Source organism: Bidens hawaiensis, unplaced genomic scaffold, assembly GCF_021521415.1.
Source record: "Bidens hawaiensis isolate Kalapana, Puna unplaced genomic scaffold, B.hawaiensis_p1.1 tig00015874_1, whole genome shotgun sequence".
Classification (NCBI taxonomy): domain Eukaryota; kingdom Viridiplantae; phylum Streptophyta; class Magnoliopsida; order Asterales; family Asteraceae; genus Bidens; species Bidens hawaiensis.
Window position 1 is genome coordinate 38,960 of NW_027492421.1, and position 24,272 is coordinate 63,231.

The window sequence follows — 24,272 nt, forward strand, 5'->3', positions numbered from 1 at the left end:
GCTCATCATCCCCCATAGTTAGTTCAAACTGAATTTGACCTAGGGGATGGATGATTTCATTTGAAACACCACAGATTGGTGCGTTCACCATCTCGAGCCGCGCTTGGTCTGCCGGGTCTAACTTTCTGAAACATTGCTCATACATAATGTCAGATTCGCTTCCAGTGTCCACCAGGACCTTTGACACTTCGTAATGAGCAATGTGTGTGGTGATGACGAGAGGGCTGCTGATTGAAGGGCCTCCCCTGATTCTTGGGAAGATAACTTGCTGCTCGCGCCAATCTCCGCTGATTTGCGCGCTTCTCTTTTTTGACGTCTGCCCTTGTCGTCCCCCCTCAGCCACACAGATTCTTTTGTATTTCTTGCTGGCAGAGGCTCCTTCCGGTTGCTCATCTTCTATTCTTGGGTTTTTCACCAAGTGAGCCAGCCTGCCTGATTTTACATCCTTCTCGATCGCATCCTTTAAATGATGGCATGCGTCGGTGTTGTGGCCCGGGGACCTGTGAAATTCACAATATTTGCCACTGTTTTGCGGTCCCTTGTAGTGTAGTTGCTTGGGGGGCTTGAATTGGACATTCTCAGTACTTAACACCTGTGAAGGTGTTTTAGTGAGGGGAGTCCATATTCTTGGCAGAGGTCTGCTAGGATCTCTGCCGCCTTCCCTCTTGTCACCCTCCCCGCGATTACGAACATCTTTTTGGGGCTGGGGTGAGCTTGGTTGCGTTTGCTTTTCTGCGGAAGAAAAACTTGTTGGTTGCAACCTGGACCATACAGAGTTCTGTTTGGCCCTCTTCTCTTTGCTGCGCGGTGATTCAGCCTGATGCGCTCTTTCTCTTGCCCTATCTTGGGCAATCTGTTTTTCATTTCTCGCGAAGACTCGCGATGCTTCCATTAGTTTTGCCCAAGTGGTGGGCATACCATCTCTGCTTACGAGAGCTCGGCGGAGTTGATCACTGCGCGCGCCTTGTATAAAAGCCACGCGCAGGAGTTGCTCAGTTATACCCGATTGCCAGAGACTCCTGATTGAAACGAGTGATGTAGTCCTCAATCGTTTCATCATTCCTGCGCACGCAGTGCATGATGTCATCAGGATCGCGCGTGTGTCTGCGCTGCTGTACGAAGTGGGCTTGGAACTTTTCCAATAGTTCCTCGAACCCATCAATTTGCCCAGTCGGCAAGCTCTCGAACCAGACACGCGCCGCGCCCGTAAGGCAGCGGGCAAACATGTGACACCATGTTGGCATCGTCCAGCTCTCTAGGTTTCCCGTGTTATAGAAACCTTGCAAAAAGTCATCTGGATCTGTTGTGCCATCATATTTGCCCAGACCACTTGGCATCTTGGTCTTGTGCTGGATGGGGGCCTTAGCGATGCGCTCAGTAAATTTTGAGTGCTTCACTAAGATGGCCGGCCTGTACGGCGTGGTTACGTCCACTTGCCCCCTCACTGGCGGGCTGTACGGCATGTGCAGATCCAGATCTGCTCTGGCTCCAGGCGCCATGTTCACAGGCGCGCGGAGTTGTGAGCCTCCTGCATGAGTATCTCGCGTCTTCCTCATGCTATGCACTTCTTCATCACTGAACTCAGTGTGTGCAGTGTGAACAGAATGTCCGTCTTCCGGCGCGCGCGGCCTTTTTGTAGTCTGCTTATCAAACGCTTGCCTTTGTGTTTGGTCGGCTAGCTTTTTCTGTTTGACCATTTCATTGTACTTTTCCATTAGACGCCGCTGCTCGTTTATGAGCCATTCATTCGGATCATTTGTTTCTTCTTCTGGACCCATTGGTCCTTTCAGTTTCGCGCCGGCAAGATTTTGTAACGTGAGATCGTCTGGAGGAGTTTCAGTCTGGCCGTGAGGGGTTGTGATGAAGGGACGGTTACTGGTGGTGCGCGTAGAATCACGCGGCACCCTCAGAAACTGCTGTCCCTCATTGACACCCTCACGTTCAATATCCTCCAAAGCTTGATCAGCGTTACGAACGCCAGAAACCATGGTGATTGATTTTTTTTATGTAGATCTGATGAGATCTGATTGCCGTTTGTAACAGTGGATGGCGCCAATGAAGAAACGTGGATCTACTCACTGGTAGCAGATCTACTTTCCTCGGGTTTTGATTGTACTATTTCACCGATGGTTCTTCTGGATCTGTGTTCTTCCACCTACAAAATGAACAACGCCGTTAACTTACCCCTCAGAAAGGGACAGAGGGGTCATCTTTGGGGTAACCCTCCGGCGTGAGAATAAGTATATGTAGGAGAAGATAATAATGTGAGAGTAAGGGAATCTGGAGAGTATTGCTTAATAGCTGAATACTGTATGATTGTGTGACTGTGTTCTTGTATCTCTTTCCTTGTGGAGTTGATGCTGTATTTATAGTGCTAGGGTTTCCACTGATTGAGCTGGGACCAAATTAGGGTTTTGTTGGCCTCCTCCAATCGATTTGCGCCACGTGTCCTTGGAGACACCTGGTGCTTTTTCATTGGTTATAATCACGTGGTAACCCATGAGTCATGCTGAGCTGTCCACCTTTCATTTAGCAGCTGTCAACAACAGCATATCCTTATTCCTTAAAAAGATGCCTTCTGGAAGGTTGTCTGACGTGCACAATCAAGGTTGCCCTAATCCTGATTTGGATAAGGACGAGGTTGATTATGTGCATGTGTGATATGCGCCCATCCTGAGGATGCGCGAGGTCTTCTCTTTATTCTCACGCGCAGATATTTCATGCGCAGATGTGATACGCACAAGCATGTAATACACGTCACGCGCGGATGCCCCACGCGCAGCTGCGCCATGCGCAACTGTGATATGGGTGGGCATGTATGATGCGCGAGTATGTGATATGCGCCGCGCGCGGATGCGCCACGCACGATGTGATATGCATAAGCATATATGATGCGTGAGCATGTGATACGCGCGAGCATATGTGATGCATGAGCATATGTGATGCGTGAGCATATGTGATGCTTGAGCATATGTGATGCTTGCAAGCATGTGATGCTTGAGCATATGCGATATGCGCTGTGCGCATAAGTTTTGGCTTTGTGCCTTGATAATATCTTTGATTTCTAATGTCTTGTATATATCTTGTGGGTTGACCCGCCCCGCTCGATGTTGAGGCGGGTACATACCTCTTCAGTATATTTGGATGTTCGTGTTGAAAGTGATTACGTAGTTATAAATGACGGCATTCTTTAACTTCATTAATTACAAAAAAACATTATTTATTTGAAAAGTTGTAATACTTTACCTCCTTTCCACCAACAGAAGTTACACTTCCTGTTAATTTTATAAGACAAATTTACCCCTACAACTAAAGAACAGAAATTGTAATTGTAGGGGTAAGGTTGTCACACTCAACAAAATATTTCTAAAAAATTACAAATGACCCGATATGCTTCTTTGCAGCTAGAGGTGGGAAAAAAGACATGTTAACCAAACCGGCCCGAAAATTGAACCAAAATTGAACCGGTTTGAAACCGAATACGTAGAAACTGGTTTGGAACCAACTGAAATCGTAGGCTCAGAACCAGTTTGTAATTTTCTCCACTAAAACCGATCCAAAAACCGGTTAACCGAATCAAAACCGGTCAAAAACTACGCAAAACTAATCAAGAAACCCGTTTCAACCCGAACTGAAACCGATCATAAAATGGTTTTGACTTTTATTGTTGAACTGTTTTGACCGTTTACCCTAAATTGCATTTGGTTCGGTTTTTGGCTCAAACCGAACCAATAACCAAAGGTTGGTTTTTGGTGTTTCGGTTTCTAAAAACGGTTTGGGTTTCGATTTCGGATTTACAATTAAGAGAATGAATCTAGGCCTGAAACTTTACGCTTAAGTTTTATTTTTCCTTCTTTTTGTTAACTAATGAATGTTAACTATTACGCGTTTGGACCTAAATTCTTTGGATCGGGTTTGAAACCCGGTTTTAACCAGTTCGATTCGGGTTGAAAATGGGTCTCTGTTCGGGTGGGTTCGGTTCCCAGGAAACAATTATACATTCATAATTCATATGCATGCACATGTGTAAACAATTATACTAAACTCCTAAAAACCCAATACCCAAGATGTTGAATCAGTATATACATATGCAAGATCTTAGCCGAGCATATTAGACCAAAAATCTAAGTTATTATTTAGGTAAATAATAATCGAACACCTGGCAATCTGGCATGCAACGGGAAACAGTTGCGACCCACATGCAAAAAAAAATGTGGTCTTATATTGTTTAGCAACAAATTTTCCAATAGAATCTTGAAGTCAAATAAACAACGCCAAAGAGATGATTCTACGTTCTAATCAAGGTTTTGCATTGATTGTACGTTGTGCATATATGATTACTAGTTTAGGAGGTTTTCTAGCAGAGGTCAACCGGAGAGTTCGCGTCGTCTAGTGAGATTTTACCGGGTACGATTGTTTGTTAATAAAGTAGAATTAATGTAGCTTTTTAGCTTGTTTGTTATTAAAATATAACTAATGTAGTTTATTATTACCATGTAGTAGGTAATGCCAAAGGGATGTAGTGGGTCTGTGTAAGGTTTTGATCCTGGTGCTCTACGTTCGGTGTTGGATTTACTTATAAACACGGTTCTAAATATCATAGAGAATTAAAACTTTCATGAAAATATAAAACAGTAACCATTTCTTACAAATCATTTAATTTTTGTCCTTCTTTACGGATAACCATACAACCATACATATTATGCCATACATACTTTTTGTGATATATACATATATTCATATACGTGTCTACATGCATACTCTTACCCTTTTTAGGTCATTTAAATATAATTCATCAAACATTCATATGGCATATAATTACCATTTAAGGTAAGTGTATTAACTAAACACATATGAATATGCACACAGTCCCAAAAAACATAACAGAAAAAGGGGCTAGAAGCTCACCTGAATCCTATATCTCTCGGAGTTAACGGTAACACCTCTTTTTAGCTGGGCATGGCTAACTGTGTAACAAATTACAAGCATCACTTAACTACTCCTATTTAGATCATATTTTTTGGTTAGTGAAGCCCTTAATGAACGGGGGTTCGGGGGGCAGCACCCCTAGTAGCATCATCAATAAGTCTTTATTAAAAATTCATAGAAAAATCAACTCTTTAAACAAATCGAATCGAATTCCAAACGAATCGAATCGAGTCCTCAAACGAATCGATTTTGGCAATCCAATCATAAATTCGATTCGAACCGGGCTTTCTTACTTTCGTTATAAACGTTTTCTTTCAACCCTTTATGACCCGTTTTACCAATATAACGAGCTCTGGGTCTTAACAACCTTTCCCACTTGTTCCATACATGGTCCGAACGCCACCCGTTGATCCCGAATTGTCCAAAACAGCTCGTTTAACACCAAGTTTATGTCTTTTACCAGGACCATAAATCTGGTGCAAACCTTAAGTAGGTTGACAAGAACAAATATATCTAATAACCCAAAGGCCTATTGAATATTCTGGTGGAATCAGAATATTCAACGGATAGGAACGAAGGTATGAGATAAGAACAACGAAACAATAAAATATAGTCGGTAAGAACAATATCAAAGACAAAGATTCACTGCATTTAATGTATCATTCAATGAAACAGTGAAAGGAATGTCAAGGGTTTCATGTTGGCGGCGGTGACTGTACGAGGAGACAAATAGAATATTCATTGGAATGTTTGTGACCTCGTATTCCGTTCTCCGCTATCTAAAATGGAAACCTAGGACGCCTTTTATAGGCCCTGACATTCCTTCTAGAATCCCCTAATTATTACATAATGAATGACATAGAATACAAGTGTAAAAGTCTTCGAGCATAACTTGTATCTTGTTTGAGCAAACTTGATATGCAGTGCATGCTCAATGAGGGACTTCGAGCACACTTTACTTAGAATAATTTCTGATAGAAATTATTCTTCTCTAGCATGCTTCATACTTCTTGACTAATCCTTGCTTTGCTCGAATTTGTCCTTCGAGCAAGCCTATTCTTCTTGATGTCTTCAATTCTGCCTTGACTTATTGAGCAATCTTCAGCATGCTATGATGTGAAGCTTGCTCGGAACTGAACCATGCTCGAAGTCTATACTTTGAACACATGACATCTTATTGCATCCATGCTCGTCACCAATGTGCTCAGACCACTTGTGCTTGGATCACTTTTGCTAAAACTTGAATGATCAAGTCGTTTGCTCGATTGGCAATCCGTACTTGATAGAAGAACACTCTTGCTCGGAGAAGTGTAGCTTGCTCGAAGCCTTCAACACCTAGAAGAATATGCTGAAAGACCATGCTCGATGATCTAAGCTTGCTCGTAGTCCATACTTAGCCGATTGCAAGAGGAGGTTGAGAAGATTCCAATCTTCCTTTGTAGATATCCGACTCAACGTCTTTCATACACGATATGGTCCGATTCACTATCCTACCGAGTTTCATAGCGATCCGACCTCAAATACTCAACCTTCAAATCAAGAACGTACCTTTCTTGGATCCGGTTTGGTTCGGATCTGAATCGACACTTGAATCGCTTTAGGTTCATTGTTGTTGATGATACGTGGACACTAAATCCACTCCCCTTTAGCTCGGATCTAGATCCGGATTTGGAGGAGTGTTTGTGTGTGTTTTTGAGTGTGTAGGGAGATGTAAGGATGATGGAAATGAGGGCTTTAGGAAGATTCAAGGGTGTTTAAATACCCCTAAGCCCATGAACCTTAAGGCTCATCCCCGTCTCTTATTCCATCTTTTATTTTTTTCTAAGCCCACACTCAACTTATTATTAAATACTAATTCACAATTAACTTAAATAACAGTATATTGATATTTATTTATAAAAGTACGATGTTACAGTGTAGTGACTAGTGAGCATATAATACAAATATATACATGTATGTTTTTCTACAGAAAGAAAAACAAAGTTAATTTCTCTCACAATCTTTCACCAGTATCATTTGTTTACAAAGTATCTTAACAAGTCGTCAACTTCTTTATGCTTTACAAGAAACTGTAGCTGTTGAACATAACAATTCTCATAAACAAAATATTATAACTTACAAACTTAGTGCTTGCACTATATCCCTATAGCATCAAGAAGTTGAGAGTGTTGAGAAACAGAAACCAGTGAATTAGCAACAATGGCACCACTAGCAGCAACAGCAGGGACCCCGATCCCTGGGAAAGTCGAATCACCACAACAATAAAGTTGCGGGATCGGTGTTGGGTGTCCAGGAAATGAGTCTTTTCCCGCTTCTATGGCGGGGCCATATGTTCCTCTGTTCCGTCTAAGAAACCGTTGGTGCGTTAATGGAGTCCCTACTAATTTCACTTCACATTTATCCCGACGGAACCCCGGACCCAGAGAACGCTCCACTGCTTTCCACATTACCTGAGCCTCAAACGGGTTAAAATTTACGCAAATGTATTCCAATGCACAATTCTTCAGTAAATTTATATTATTTTTGAGAAAAATAAGGGTGTGAATTTCTGACAGGACATGAACCCAACACGAAAAGTCGCAGATTTGGGTTTTGGTCTAAAGGGTTTGGGTCGAACCTGCAAAAGCATTTACCTAAGTGGGTGGTGTTTGTGTTAACCCAATAGGTTCGTGGGTTGGCTCGTTTAACATGTTCATTTTTCTATTATTTTTTTAACTGTGTTTATTAATAACTTAAACTATTTGGGTATTTTTATGCCAAAATGTAAAAGTTTTTAAAAATGGTATATTTAAAACATGACTGCTTAAAAAACTATAGATAATATGTAAATTTAGAATTTTAAAGTATTAAATTTATTAAATTGTAAAAATAATTAAATAAAATCCTTTTTTTGGGCTAAATGGTTCCTGTTCGTCTTAACTCGTAAGTACCCATGCCGTTTTCAGGTTAATGAGTGGCAATTTTCGGATCCGTGTTGGGTTCGACCCGCCAACCTGCGAACATGACCCATTTAACAGCCCCAGAGAAAAATATATTCTTTGCAATATATTTGACACTCTAAGTAATATTCTTACAAGAATATTATTTTTACGCTAAGCACCGCCCATTTAACGCTAAAAGCTAACTGTTTTTATAACCCATCTCATGAAATTGTTTACATGCAAACTCTCAATTTGAAAATAAAAAATGTGAACTGAGTATACTATACCTCAGATCTCTCCGCTTTGAGTTGCTTATATTGTGCGCTTTTACGATCAAGCCCTTCCCAAATTTCAAACGGTTCGGTTCCCGGGGTGTACGCGTGTAAAACATGTTTGCCAGGTGGCGCAGGATCAGGACTAAGGACACTTGGCACCGATATCAACACCACATTTTGATCAGCATCAACTCCACGGTCCCAATCATTTACAACTATATGATGAATCCCTAAATCTTCAGGTATCCCCTAAATATTTGAATATTTAATTAGACACCTCATTATTGAAATGTAAAATTTTTATTATATTTATTTCTTAGACACTCACCTCTGCATCAAATCCCAAATGCAAATGCATAAAGACTCGCATTGCTTTGTATTATTAATCCTTTCCTCATATGATTTTGCAACAACTTCTTTAGGTAATAACTTTAATGTGTCCCACATGGATGCATTGCTCACAACAGCTTGCTTTGCGCGTATAAACTGTGATTATTTATCACAAAAGTTATTAAAAATAAACATCAAATAAAATAAGTTTTGGTTACTCACTTGACCGCTTCTTAGCTTCACTCCAACTGCTCGGTCGTTTTCAACGACTATATTCTCGACATGACTTTTTAAATAAATTTGACCGCCAAAATTTTTTAATCCCCGAACAAGAGCATCAACAACCGCTCCACTTCCACCAATAGGGTATTCTAAACTGCAACCAGGTTTATACCATTCTGCAAACATGTAAATCTGCAAATATGGAAATATTGAGTGCAACATCAGTGGCCAGTGTTTTCATGACCGGACCGGTTCCCCATTTGAACAGGCCAGGTCGGACCGGATTTTAATTTTTTCTCTCAAAATCTCATTTTATGATTCACTTATAGAGACTCCATATTTAAGTCTTAAATGTATTATTAAAATTGCAAATTCACACTAAAACATAAAGTGTTTCCATATTATGTGTTGTGTTAGATATATATTTACATACACACATGAACGGACATGAGAAAACAAGCGTGTTCATGTTCGTTTATGTTCGTTTGTTAATAGTATTAAACAGCAAACCGAACATAAAAGAACGGACATAGCTCACCAGAAATGAACAAACATAAACGACCATACACCGACTAAAATTAAACATGACCATCTATCTGCCGGGCCTCAAAATTTAATAATACTATACTAGATTATAGCGTGTCTAAAAGACTTATTGAAAATAAACGAGCGTAAACGAAAAAACTTAAAAACAAGTAAGCTAACGATCACAAATTCATAATTGAGTGTAACGAAAAACAAAAACAAGTGTAAATGAACAATCATGCACATTCACGGACATAAGTGAATGAACGAGACACTGTTCATATTCGTTTGTTTATTAAATAAACAAACTTCCTGCCGAACAGTTCACAAATGGTTCACTGAACGTTCAGTTTGTTTACAGGCCCATTTGGTCCGACCAATAAACCAGTAAGGAGGCTGTCTGGCCCAGTTCAGTAACCTAACTACCATAAACAACATAATACTAAAGTAATTTATGTACCATTTCGGCTGAAAGCACACCGTCAGATTTAACTCCAGCAAGCAGGAAAGACAAGAGGTCGATCCAGTTCCTAATGAACGGATCTTTGAGTCCCAACGAGTTAACAAGCTTTGTGGCACCAAGTGCACCTGTGGGCCCCATTTGTGCAAATGATTTCAAAAGTGAGAGCGCGTATCGGGCCCCAGCAGTTGAAAGAACACCCAAGTCACCCCTGATGGATAAAGGGGGCAAAGCCATTGCAGCTGCAGATAATGGAAGTATTGCGTCCTGTTTGAATCGAAGTTTGACTTTATTTGACCAGTATTTGAGGATAAATACTGAAGTGAAAATAAAGTTAAATGTTGCTAACAAGAAGTTTTCGCCACTCCAGCACAGCTTCCGGGCCAGCATACATTTCTAAGTCCTGAAATGTTTATTTATAAAACTAAAAATAAAAAGATCTCCTTGAGCTAGAAAAGTGATTAAACTAAATAGAAATTTGGTGATATATGATATATCATATAACCATATTTTAACATATTACAAATAGGGGAGTAAAAGGGCCGAGCCTCAATCACCTAAACCTATTAAACTTCAAATACAATTTCATATTCAAACATAAATAAACATTAATTAAACTTCTACACTTATCCCTATTTTTAAGTGTTGTTATCTCAATAGAGCCCATGTTTAACGTTTAACTTGCGAGAGCTCGAGGTCGAGCTCAAGCTCAGCTCGGTTTCAGCTATATATTGAAGGCTCAAGATTGGCTCGTTTATTAAATATTTATACTTATATTATTTTTATATACCTTTAAAATTATGGTTTTTATTTAACATATATATTATTTAGTTATTTTTATGATAGCTTTTATATACAAATATACAATTATATTTATGTAAATATATATGTAATATATTAAATAAAATTATATAAATGATAGGCTCGCGAACCTGCTTGATAAGTGAAGTTTGGGCTCGTTTATTTAACGAGCTTACTTTTAGGCTTAACCTAGGCTCCTTTATTATATAATTTTCATATATTTATAACTACATTGATATATATTTATAATTATGATTTTTATCATAACTTTATATATAACAATATTCATATGAATATATATGTAGTAATTAAAATGATACAAATGATAGGCTTGTTTAGGCTCATAACTCACAAGCCTACCCAAGCTCTATAACTGAAGCTCATGCTTGGACTTCTTTAATAAATGAGCTTACTTTTAGGCTCAAGTTCGGCTTAGTTCGAGCTTTTATCCTGCCAATCTCAAGTAGCTCACGAGCAGCTTGGCTCGTTTGCACCCCCAGTTATTTAAAAAAACATGTTTTGAGTATTAACAAACTACCTTAAAAAATTCAGTCGGACCAATGCGCGATAGAAACTCCCCTTCGGGTACATAAACCATCCATGAGTTGCATTTGGCACACGGGACCGACTCACCTAACGCATCTAATACCTATCAACACCAATATAAAAATCAAATGCATTTATAGGTAATAACTAGTAATGTTAAATATTATATGAAGAATATGAAATGGCATGATGAATACTTGTGCAAGGGGATTCGCCTGAAGACCTTGAGATTGAAAACCCGAAAACAAGGAGGGGCCCGAGTCAAATTTGTAATCTTTGATCTCAAAGGAATGGGCAGCGCCACCTGGCAAATCATGGCTTTCGAAAACGATAACGTCTTTCCCGTATCTGGCTAGAAGAGCAGCACAACACAGTCCACCAAGACCACTTCCTATAACAATGATATCTGCTTCTGTCTTTCCTGCATGTTACCCTGTCATTTCATTAAATGACTATTTTGCCCTTGTTTATTTGAAATCAACCAATGGAATATAATTCTACAGCATTTGCAAATTACGTAGTGTAAAAGCGACGGACTACATTTTAACCGAATCTTGTAAACGAACTGAACGAACGTTTATTTATTACATGAACATTAAGAAAACTTTTGATTCATTTAGTTAAATGAACGAGCATGAACACATGTAACGTTCTCGCTTATATACTCATTTAATTGTTTGGGTCCGAGTTGAAGACCCAAAAGACCGACTCTCTATGTTTAATAATCTATGTTCATTTAAGTTGGTGAGGCGTTGTTTGATACTATTATTAACTACGGAAGATGCTCATTGCCTTAAGGAACAAGACACCCCTGTTATATTGGCGAAATGATGATTGATACATACATACAATTAAATTAGGAAAGTAGGAGAAATGGAGACCTGAGAAGGATTTGGTTTGTGAAATCGTAGAAGATGAAGATGCATCTTGAGTAGTAGTAGTAGTAATAGGCTTCAACAAGGGGCTTCCTAATCCTAATGTACCTGCTCCCATTATTAATATTAATACAACAGAAATCAGAAATGGGTTTTGACTTTTGAAATTGAAATGCAGTGCCAGTGACTGTTAGTTCGCAAATGGCCACGCAGCGCCTAACGATAATATATAACAACCATTTCCGATATTTATTTATAAACTTAACAATATTTCCTTTTTCTTTTATTAGGTGTCGTTATTTCAAAATTTGGAAACTACACACACACAAATTCTGAAATTGGATATAAGACGGTGAAAACAAGTAAATCTTTAATTCCTGTTGGAGATGAATATTTGAACAATTATCATGCTTACCGATTACCGTTCCTAAAACATAGTTGTCTGAAAGCGTCTATCTATAAACATCCGTAAAGAATAATTGTAATGACACAAATTTTAATGATGTATTTTTTATTGCACATTTTTAGGGCGTAATTTCCAATAAACAGCATTATAATTTTATCGTGTAATTTTAATTAGAGTTGGTAGTATTATGTGAGCCGACACCCAAATATTCATCTTATTCGGCACAAGCTTTGGCTAGTGAACATCCGTATTTTCACACTGCAAAGGCACAGCACTATCTTATGCACATAGCTGCAGCGATTTAGCCATCACGCAAACATGACAAAACACCTATTGGGTTTTTCATAGTGACTCTTCTACCGTGTTAAAACTTGGGAAAACAATAAAATAACACCATAGAAATATGGTAATGACAAAAGAACTAGTGAGACTCTCCTGACTATTTAACAACCTCCTGCATTGGCCCAAACCATGCTTTAAATAGCAGCAAAACCAAAACACAAGATCAACACCAATATCATCCTTAAACAAAATCCAAACAGCAGACCACAGTTACATAACACCATAGAAACACAGTCATCTCTCTATTATATGTGCATATATCAGGAACCAATTCCGGGTTGCTTAGCTTAGCATAGTATATACATACAGTCACTCTTAAAAGCCATAAAATTCAGCTATATAACAAAGACCACCAGCCATGGATAGCTTTGCTGGATGGGCAAGCAAGACTCCCGATTAACTAACGGGAACTTGCTTTTTCATTCAATAAAAAAAACACATCACTTTTGTTCCTGTTCCACTTCCTGTTCCTGTTTCATTTGTAACTAGGGTAAAATGTCCATTCTACCCCTAAGCTTTCACAAATAAGCCTGCATTACTTCATCATCTTTTTTGCTTCTGCAAAAACAAAATTTCATGGGCTCCCAACCTCCAATACTTCTAGAAAATCAATGTCTTCACTCAACTGCAAATCACCAACATTAATGTAATTAATGGTCTGGTTTAAACAAGATATTGGTGACATAAATTCATTTTTATGGCATGAATTATTCATTACGAAATTATGATAAGAAAAATGACAATGTTATTCTACAAGTTGATTCCTAAGAAAACAAATTTAGTAAAAAGGAACTGCTGTTGACACGATTTTTTAAATGATAAAAGAAAGTATATAGATTGCTTATTTAGTATTTACCCAACAAAAAATCATAATATCAAATCTACCCATTTTCATTTTATCGACATTTATAACCTTCCTTTATGCAAGTACATTATAGATTATGAGTGTTTGATGTGTAATGAGAAGAAGGATATAATAAAGTATATTATAAGTTTTTCATTAATGGATATCTTTAATATAATTTTTTTTAGTATGCCATTATTTGAGTTTTTAAAAAAAATATGAGAAGGAAGATTTACCTTAGTGACAAGACTAAGAACCAGAACTCGACTTCTGAACCCAGACCTGTTTCTGCATTATATTCGCATCTTACAAAAATTAGTCATCGTTAAGAAATCAGGAAATGCGGTCACCAATATGGTCTGATCAAAACACACCTCATGAGAACCAGAAACTCCTCTTTTCAAAGGCTTTCCCTCACTTAAATTTGAAGAGCCATCAGCATCCTTAAAATTGTAAGATGGTCCTCCACGCCGACCACCATGTTTGTAGGAGCCTACATATTTATCTAAAAATCACTTTCTTATCATATGATAAAAATCATGTTTTTTTATTGTATATAAGCACGCATGTGTTTTTCATCAAATGTACAAACCAACCGTTATCAACGGAGAAATAACCACCACGTCCCCCACTCCTTGCAACTGACAGGTCATTCTTCACCTCTCCATGAGTTCCTGATGAACCTTTTTAAATGTCAGCAAAACTATATTGTCAAACCAAAGGATGGCAATTTTGACCCATTTACTAATGCACAGGCCAATTTGGGCTGTGAATTTCGAATGGGTCAAATAAGAAAAACTAGCTAAAGGGGGAACTGTGCAAATGGATCAGCATGTTAAAAGTCACCCAACGTCTATCATTAATGAATACAACCTCACAATCATCATATTCAAAACTTAGATGATTATAGTTTTTGCAATCACAATTAATGCATAACTCATAAAAGATGAGCAAAAACTGTCGGTGGGGGGCAACTCAACCTGGCACGTATAGAGTATAGACCCTTACCCCTAATTCTGCATTAAACGTCACATGCTGACATTGGAATTTAGGGGTGTAAATGAGCCGAGCCCGAGCTCAGCTTGTGAGCACTTTTTCAAGCTCAAGCTCGGCTCAGGACCAGCATGCATATTATTTATTAATTAACTTAGATACATATATAATAATTAATCGTTATTTTTTTAGGGGTAAATCGCTGCTTCGGTCCTTGGGATTTAGTCAGAATTGCTATTTTGATCAGATTTTGATTTTTCGCTGAAAAAACAGTGTACTTTCAGTCCTCTAGCCTAAGGCCACATCCACTAGCACCATTTGACACCTATGTGATTTGATAAAAATACCCCTGTTACTAAAAAAAATAAAATAATCAAAGAACATAATTATTATTTATATATATTTTTGTTTTTTTAATAACAAGGGTATTTTTATTAAATCACATACAAATCAACAGAGCTAATGAATAGCGTTAGTCTAGTGGACCAGAATGACAAGTTTTGAAAACCACATTTTTATAGTGAAAATAAAAAAAAACTGATCAAAAGTTATTCAAAACAGCAAATCTGACCAAGCCCCAGGGACCAAAACAGCAGTTCACTCTAGATTCTATATAAAAGCTACTATTATACAAATATGTATTTAATACATTAAATGAAAATTATAAAACTAATAGGCTAGTGAGCCAGCTCGAGCTCGATAAGTGAAGCTTGGGTTCGGGCTCATTTATTAAACAAGCTTATTTTTAGAAACAAGCTAGTTAAAGCTCGGCTCGATTTGACTTTTAGCCAGCCAATCTCAAGTAGCTCACAAGCAGATCAGCTCGTTTAACCGTACCTTCTGCAGAATCTTGTGGCACTTGTATAGATTGAGAGCTAGAAGACGAAAGGGGTTCATCAGACCGCTTAAGGGGAGTCCAAACACCACGTTCAGGTCTGTCCTTGTTCCTGGTACTACGCCTGTCATTAGTATTATCATCTGGTAAACCATTGGAAGGCCTAGGTGGCGGTTTTATCTCCATGTTTGGTGGCTGGTTCTGTTGTTCAGATTGGTTTTGTTTGTTCACAAGTATGCTTCTAATCACCCTTCCCTCCCGTTGCTGGTTCTGTTTTGTACCACCAGAACCATGCAAAAGTTTAACAGGTGATGATAAGTTTATCTGGAATCCAAATAACAAAATATGTAAGAATTAATCAAAGTTTTATAGAAAAAAAAAAGAAAAAGAAAATATATTTAATATTTACATTAGAAATTTCTTTCTCTTTTCCTTTCAAGAGCAGAATTTTCTTTTTCCCGGTATCAGCAGAACCTGTAAAGAAAAATGCATAAACAAAGCAGTAAGGCTAATTGATACAAGTAGGCCTGTAACCGAACCAAATGTTTCGTGAGCAGCAAGAAGTTTGTTTATTTAATAAAAGAAATCTTTTGTTCATTTAAGTAAACAAACAAGCATAAACACATGTTGCATTCGTTCATTTATGTTTGTTTATTTATGATCATTCGCTTATTTCAGTTTGAATATTAACAGAAGTTTGTTTAGGTAGAATCATGATGGATTCTTTGATGAATCATGTGCATATTAACCACTAACTTAGATGTGTTTGTTAACCATTTAAATCAATGGATAATGTATTAGACGTGTTCACTTGCGTTCGTTTACGTTTGCGAAGTGTTCAGATTTTTAATGAACGAACACGAACATGTCCGTTTTCGTAACAAACAAAAATGAACAAAAAAAAGCATTCGATTATTTGCTCGTGACCCCGTGTTCGTGTTCGTGTTCGGTTAAAGTTTAGTTGAACGGACATGAGCATGCCCCCATTCTTCTTTGTTCGGATTTTTTACTGACCCCGATACAACTAATCTAACAATACTAATAAAAGAAAATAATGGAGATGATGTGGCTTCTCACATTCATTCTTGTTCTAATCTCTCTTCTCGTTCATTCTACATATTCATGGGTTATGGGGCAAAACCATTTTGACAAATGGGTTATAATTTCCTTTCTAATCTTTCATCTCATTCATCCTATCTCTTCATGGGTTATGGGTCAAAATAATTTTGACAAATGGGTTATAATTTTCTTTATAATACTCTAATTATCTTATTTATCCTACATATCCATAGATCATGAGTCAAAACAATTTTAACAAATGAGTTATAATTTCTCTTCTAATTCTCCAACTCTCATCTCATTCATCATAACTATCCATGGGTAATAGGTCAAAACAATTTTGGCAGAAGTTGTATATAAAGAGATTTTTTCTAATTTGTAAATTTAAGATTATAGACTTCTTATTATTTGTACTATATATTTTATTTTCTCTTTACCTTTAATTTTGTTCATTTCTTTCAAATAACGGACCTTATTTATTTTTATTATTTGACAAATCCCGTGCAATACACGGGTTCAAAAGCTAGTTATAGAATAGAATAAAATAAACACAGTGACAAGCACATACCCTCCAATACTACACTTCCAGATACAGAAGAACCAGCAGGCTTTTCAGAAAGCTGTTGACCATCACGGTTTTGGATCTGGACATAGGTTGACTTTTCTTTACCACTTCTGTTTTTCCCAGTATCTCTCGGCACATACTGCCAATGAAAACAAGATATTAACTAAATTTCACTTATAACTGCCGTATCACAACTTGTAGGTTTCATACCATGGTGGTTGAAGTCCTCCTTTCAGAACCACGTTTCACTGCAGCTGAAGTAGAACTTGAAGAGGGCCCGCCACTAGTCCTTCTTGCCAATTTCCCATTAGCCAAGGCCCTCTACATAGGTTACCAAAGAACAAAGAAAGCATATGCACATGTGACATGATATATTTATATAGTGGTAATAACAGTTACCATAAAAACTTTTAAGCCAAGAGAGTAAAACTCGTGAAGCAACAAAAACTACAAGATAATGTTAAAGATCTTACACGTTTTTTTGCCAAATATAAGCAACAGTATTTCCATTCTCACAACTAACAGCAACTAGGCTTGTAAACTAACCGAACATCCAGTGAACAGCTCGTAAACTGTTCAGTAGGAAGTTCGTTTATCTAATAAACGAACGAACATAAACATATGCCTCAGTTGTCCATTTATGTTCGTAAATGTTTGTTCATTTAAATATGTTTATAAATGTTTGATAACGTTCATTTATGTTCATCAGTTTAGGCTTGTTTAAGATCTTTTGTTTACTTTCGTTAACACATTCACTTCAATTTTTTTAGCCTGTTACAACTTAGTCACGTTTTAATAACTTTTAGGCCCAACACATTATTTTTCACGTTAGTTTAACTGATTTTAGTTCAGTTATGTTCGTTCATCTGCGTTCAGTTATGTCTGTTCGTTTATACTGCTAACGAACGAGCATAAACAACAAACATGTTCATTTTCTTCACAACGAACACAAACAAGAAATTTTTGTTCACATAATTATTCGTGTCTGCTCATTTGTTCGATTAAAGTTAAACAGACGTATAAGAACATGCTCCATTCGTGTTCGTTCAGTTCGTTTACAAGTGTGATAGCAACCTTAAGCTTTTAGATATAGAACATACCCGAGATGCACCCTTGGCAGCTCGTTTCTGGCGAATAAAATCCATTAAAGGAGTAACTATAGGTGCTTCTTTAGCAGCACCTTGAAAACCAAAAATAAAAATATAAGTTGTATTAACTCAATTCCATGTAAATTCCAATTTTCATTTTTAAGGATTGATTTTATTTCTATTTAAGACTAACCAGCTCGTTCTGCTTCTTTTCTTTCCAACTGTATCTCTGCACTAGGAAGATTCTCAACAGGCTTTGCAAGTAATTCAAGGAATTCAAGATATTGAGGATCTGTGTGTTAATCAAAAGTTAATTATTACTAATATATACGACAAAATTATCAACAAGAGTAACCATTTAGCCACCTACATACCTTTGTCAATGGTCCCTTCACGTCCATCTTTCTTAGACCATTGTTTTGGAACACGTTGTGAAGGTGCATACTCAACAATAGTTTTAAATTGTGTACCTGAAACATAATAATACTGTGATGAAACACTTAGGTCTATAAACGAACCGAGCTTTCAGTGAACCGCTCGGCAAGACATTCATTTATGTTCATTTATTTAATAAGCGGACGAGCATGAACAAAACTTTTGTTCATTACTTCATTTAGTTTAACAAACAAACGTGAACACATGTCACAATCATTCATTTATGTTCGTGAACGTTCGTTTATGTTCGTTAGTTTGAGTTTGTTCGTTTATGTATTCGTTCAAAATTGTTAAGCCCATTACAATCATAGTTGTCAATAGCGAATAGCGATAAATAGTGACAAGCTACCTATATGCTACGTAGCGAATAGCGGTAAATAGTGCCTGCTATTTCATGTTTAGCGAGAAAGCAAACACGAAAACATGCCTAAATATATGCATGTTCTTATCAGCATTAGCATTATGTTAATATTCAAGTATTCAACATTATGGCATTATGCTAATAACATAGTAGCAAAAGTTCAAAAATAATACCATTTAAAATATACCTGAGTACCAAAATTAAATATTATGAGAATTAAAAAATAATTAATAAAAAGCACAGAATATTAAAACCTCAAAAATGAACTTACAAATATTTGGAATTGAAATTTCCAATTATTTAGGCCCACTAATTGTGCAGTTAAGATTAAATTGTAAAGTGAATACCCCTTTAATAGGGAAGACAGTTGAAATCCAATTAAAAATTAAGTTACGGCCTAATCAGATGCAAATCAGCCTGAGATTATGAGATAGATGCAGCCGCTGCTGAATAGCTAATTGGATTTTAGAAGATTTAAAGAACTGAACCCGATTATTCTTGATAGCACAGTAGTTTCTACACTTCTAATCCCCAGGTCAGACCAGAACTCAAAATTGAGAGGAAAAAAAAAAGAAAAAAAAAACAGAACAGTCGCTATATTCACGCTATTTGTTCGCTAAATATAATATAGCGGGAAAGTGCCGCTTCGCTATGTAGCGCGCTATAGCGCCCGCTATAGCCGCTATTGACAACTATGATTACAATTTGTCTAATTTTATTAGATTTTTTGGCCCAACAGATTGATATTTGTGTTTACTTTTAATTGGTCTTTGCTCAGCTATGTTAAATATATTCGTTCATCTATCTTCAGTTATATTCGTTCGTGAACCGCTCATTTATACTATTAACAAACGAACATAAACAAGCGTGAACAGTTCTTTTCCTTAACAAAATAACACGAACAAGAAAACCCTCTTCGTGATAGATCGTTTGTTCGGTTAAAGGTAAACAAACGAACACGGAGCCCCTTTCACATTCGCTTGGTTCATTTGCAGGCCAAGAAACACTTAATAAAATGAATAAACACACATATTAAAAGTCAAAACTAAAAGTCAACAAACACATACTAAAATCAATCAACATGAAAAAGATGATGACGGCATTTGAACTGTTAAATGTATATAGTTAATAACGGTATTACCCTTCTCATTAACAAACACGTGGCCATCAAAGAACTCTGCAAACTCAATAACATCCTCTGGTTGTTTAAAGTCAATGTAGGCTCTAGAATAGGATTGACACTTCAAACTGCAAACATATTTAACAGAAATTGTTAAAAAAAATATGCCAAAAACAGATGCTTTCAATAAACTAGGAAACATAAAAAAAGAGTTCCACATTAGTAACCAGGTAGAATTATTACAACAGTAACAAGATTTGCATTAAATCAGACCAATAGCGGGACGTTCGTTAAGACTGTTATTTATAAATTATACGTTGATGAAAACATGCGCCATCTTGCTATGTAATGTAAAGTTAACAAAAGATCTAATAGCTGATTCAAGCTCTATCTACTGTCACTGGTGATGTCATTTACCAAAAACGAACACCAATAAAATCTAGAGATGTCAACAGTTAACCACAATAAGATGATCATGGGACCCTTGAAAACTAACAAAGCAAATAAAATTAAAGAAGAGTCTCGCCTGAAATTTTATTCCCAAAAGATTTGAACAAGTGACAAATTATGGTACACAAATTACTGATTTATTGATAGAGTTTTTTGTCAATATGGTACACAAATTATTGAACTAGTGATTAACAATGCAATTAAGGATGAGGTATAACCACCACATAATTAAGAACGCCATATGCAATTATAGTAAGTTATTAAACCAGATGCACCAGTTAGCAAAAACATTTTGACTACACGAAATTAGGCCCAGTCAAGTTCACACAAACTAATTATAACACTCGCGTGCTATAACTCAGTCTTTCACTGTCAATCATATGCAATCCAAATGATGAACCAATAGCAAACTATAAAACAAAAACGTAAACACAAATATAGAAACTGACAGGTGAGGGGTCTCTTCACATACTAACAAGACACCTTTGCTTAATGTTAGGCAAGCATGCTATATGCTTAATATTGCATCTTTCATTTATCTAGCTAGCATATCTCAACCTGCAACTTGTCTTGCTTTCAATGGTTCCACATTAATAAGCAGGTAGATTTGGTACAACGGTAACAAGATCTACATGAATACACACCAATAATGGGACCCTGTTAAGAGGGTTGTTTATACAATGATTATGTCATATGCCACCTTGCTATGTAATGTAAAGTTACCTAAAGATCCAAGAGCTAATTCAAGCTCTCTCTATTGCCAATATGATGTCATTTACCAATGTCGAACGCCAATAAAATCGAGATATATCGTTAACTACAACAAGATAATGGGACCCTCATCAACTAACAATAGAAATTAAATTAATAAAGAGTCGCGTCTGATATTTTATTCCCCAAAGATTAGGAAAATTCTTTTGTTATTAAAAATATGACAAGTCAAAAACATATACAATAATTAGCCTCATATACTCCTTTTAAACATATTGCTCACGTTCTTTGTCATTACACTACACAAATTATCAAACAAGTGTCTAACAAGGCATGAAGGCAATTAAGGCTATGGTTCAACACATATTCAGGGGTGTTGGGAATTGGGATTGCTTTTCAATAAGGTATTTGGGTTTGCAGAAGTGCTTTTCGTTTTAGCTGTTTGGTATGGGTTGGAAAGTTGTTTTTGAGAAGCCACAAAGCCTAGCTTTTTGTTCTGCTTTTGCGTTTTAGAATACCAAATTACAAATCTACCCACCCTTCCCTTTGCATTCATTCCTCACCAACCTGCTTTTTGTCCTTTTTGGTCATTTTACCTGAATAAGCTAAACCAAACACTTTTTAAAAAAAACAACCAATTGACTTATTGACTTTTCCCACCACAAAGGCTAATCCAAACACTTTATTAAAAACTCCTTTCGACAAAAGCCATAAGTTAATAAGCAATCTGAAACACCCTCTCAAACGTCATAAAGGTATTCAGGGCACCCAATTCAAATTATCCTCCATGGTTCAACACAAATTCAAATATACAGCAAGAACCAAACCCTAAATGCACATAACTTAACTTTCCTTCAAAAATCTACAACTGGGCTACCAAATCGTGTTTAACAGGTTAGAGGCAACGCAACTAACACAAGTATCAAACATAAAACCGACTCGTTTAGCACTTAGCTATATGTTTTACGTGGAGAAATAATAAACCCTATCCTCCTAATTTTATTAAATATTTTCAAAAAAGCATAAAATTGCTACTTATTTGCTAAACAGGTCTTATCGTAATTAATGAAGGTGAAAAAAGATGCAGGTACAAGCCTAACCTATTCTTGCCGGAGCGAAAACAAAACCAGTGGTAGCGACCGGCGAAGCGAGCATCGATTTGGTCGACGAGCGCCGACTGAGAGATATTATGCGGCAAGTGCCGAAGGACAACCTTGGTTCCCTTCATCCGTCCGTACAAAAGCAAAGCAAAGTAAAGTATCAAATAATTACATCTTCGTAGCGGCTGATTGGTGCCCTAATTATCGAGTGGAATTGGAAGGGAAGGGAAGAGGAAATTAGGAGGTTAGAGATTGAAGGTGTATCGTATAGAAGAAGACATGAACAAGTTTGTCGTTGTTGTTTCGTGTGGTTTTGAGATGCATGTTTGGAATGAAGAAAGGAAGGTCAAATTTCAAGAGGCGACTTGGAACTTGAAACTTCCTTGCTGTTTCTTGATGTCTTTATGACATCAGTCACTAAATAATATTTCTTTTTTTTCATATAAATTTTTTATTTTTTTTATCTACTCTTTTTTAACATCAGCTTTCATACCCGAGTGAGTTTAATAAGACACGAATGTTAACAGTTTATACTAATTTTGACGTTTCAGGCAAACTCATCCGGGAACACCTTCGAAGAGAAAACCCGTCACTTTAGAACAACCTCCTTAAATCTGGTTTCGAACTTGAAACCTTAAGGATTCAAAGCCTTAAACGTCACATTCCCATGTCATTGAACCAAAAAGCTACCTTTTAGGTTCAAAGATTTGAAATTTTCGTCAGGTCTTTGGTCTTCAAAACTGAAGTTTCAAGAATCACTTATCGTCCTTCCTACAACAATTTTCCACAAACACAAGTAGTGTATATGTATATGTATAAACATTTAGACAAGAAACTATCAATAGTCCAATATAAAGATGGGCTCAGTATCGACACGTATCGGTATAAAAAATGCTTGATTTGTTACTGGTATCTTAGGCAAAAATTTGGTAAATATGTTAGTGATTTTAGTGTAATTGGGGATTAAATTATTGATCAACTTAATTGTAATATGAATCTAAATAAGTAGGGTGCGAGGTGCACACTTAATTGATCGTATTATAATTTATAATCTTATTGGTACATATGGGCGAAGCCCTTAAGCTTTGGGGGTTCCAAAGTGGCAACGCCCCTTGATAGCATGGTCCAAGGGACGGAAGCCCTTGGAACGGTCTTGGAAATTTTTTATTCTGAGTTGCATTGCTTTATTAATAATACATTAGAAATATAATTATTATTAAATTCCTATGTGTTTTGTAAGTTACAATCATAGTGTGTTTAATGTATTCGAAAATTCAAATACATGATAACTGCAAAGGCAGTTAATGTCCCAAATCCTAATAATTGTTTCCTGATCATACGAGACTTCTTCCGGTTCAGTATACTTTCTTAAATTCATATTCGATTATTGCTCTCAAATGTGAGTTTCATCCGGTCAAAATATTTGGAAACAACAAATAATTTATTAATAATTACATATCTAATGTATTTTTAATATAGCAATGAAAGTCAAAATAAAAAATCTCCAAGCTAGCCTGGCAGCTCGAATCCAGCTAGAGGCTTTGCCTCTTAGACCCTTCTAGGGGCTGCCGCCCCCTGGACAATGCTACAAGGGCGCTGCCCCCGGATCCCCGCCAAGGGGGCGTTGCCCCTTTGGAACCCCCATAGCTTAAGGGCTTCGCCCTTAAGTTCCAATAGGATCATAAATTATAATAAGATCAAATAAGTATGCACACTGCACCCGACTTATTTAGATTCTTGTTACAATTGACTTTTTCAACAAGTTAATCTCCAATTACACTAAAATCACACACATATTTACCGAATTTTTGCCTAAGATATCGATACCGAACCGAGCATTTTTGATACCGATGTCGGTCGGTACCGAGCCCATCCTTATATTGAGCTATTGATATTCTAAATGTATATACACATGCATATACATATACATTACACTACTCATATAGGTAGGTTTTTTCCTCTTGCACCTGCATATACAATTTTCCAAAAGAACTATTAAGAAGCTAAGCTTCAACATCCTTAACTTGCAAGTCTGAACACATATATTAGGATGATGTAACTAATGTGTTACAATTTATA

At 36.8% G+C, this 24,272-nt stretch overlaps 1 protein-coding gene and 1 pseudogene across 3 annotated transcripts; both read right to left on the reverse strand.

Moving 5' to 3' along the window:
- Nucleotides 1–7,037: 7,037 nt before the first annotated feature.
- LOC143549953 (prolycopene isomerase, chloroplastic-like) lies at nt 7,038–12,002 on the reverse strand (annotated as a pseudogene). The gene is made up of 9 exons (XR_013138236.1): nt 11,891–12,002; nt 11,207–11,430; nt 11,002–11,112; nt 10,012–10,065; nt 9,663–9,929; nt 8,678–8,869; nt 8,454–8,611; nt 8,138–8,374; nt 7,038–7,379 (listed from the first exon to the last, which is right to left on the reverse strand). The product of XR_013138236.1 is annotated as a prolycopene isomerase, chloroplastic-like (transcript).
- Nucleotides 12,003–12,873: 871 nt separating this feature from the next.
- Nucleotides 12,874–22,327, reverse strand: LOC143549954 (regulator of nonsense transcripts UPF3-like). Of its 2 annotated transcripts, none has more exons than XM_077040717.1 (13): nt 22,194–22,327; nt 19,954–20,060; nt 18,391–18,486; nt 18,210–18,308; nt 18,029–18,108; nt 17,139–17,249; nt 16,932–17,067; nt 15,714–15,778; nt 15,307–15,628; nt 14,073–14,159; nt 13,851–13,969; nt 13,713–13,764; nt 12,874–13,257 (listed from the first exon to the last, which is right to left on the reverse strand). In XM_077040717.1, exons 1-12 carry the CDS (start codon nt 22,319–22,321, stop codon nt 13,726–13,728), a joined length of 1,389 nt encoding a protein of 462 aa, XP_076896832.1. In that variant the 5' UTR covers nt 22,322–22,327; the 3' UTR covers nt 12,874–13,257; nt 13,713–13,725. The 2 variants fall into 2 exon arrangements, with proteins under 2 accessions (XP_076896832.1, XP_076896831.1); XM_077040716.1 differs by having other exon boundaries at nt 14,073–14,150; nt 22,194–22,321.
- Between the last annotated feature and the right edge of the window lie 1,945 nt (nt 22,328–24,272).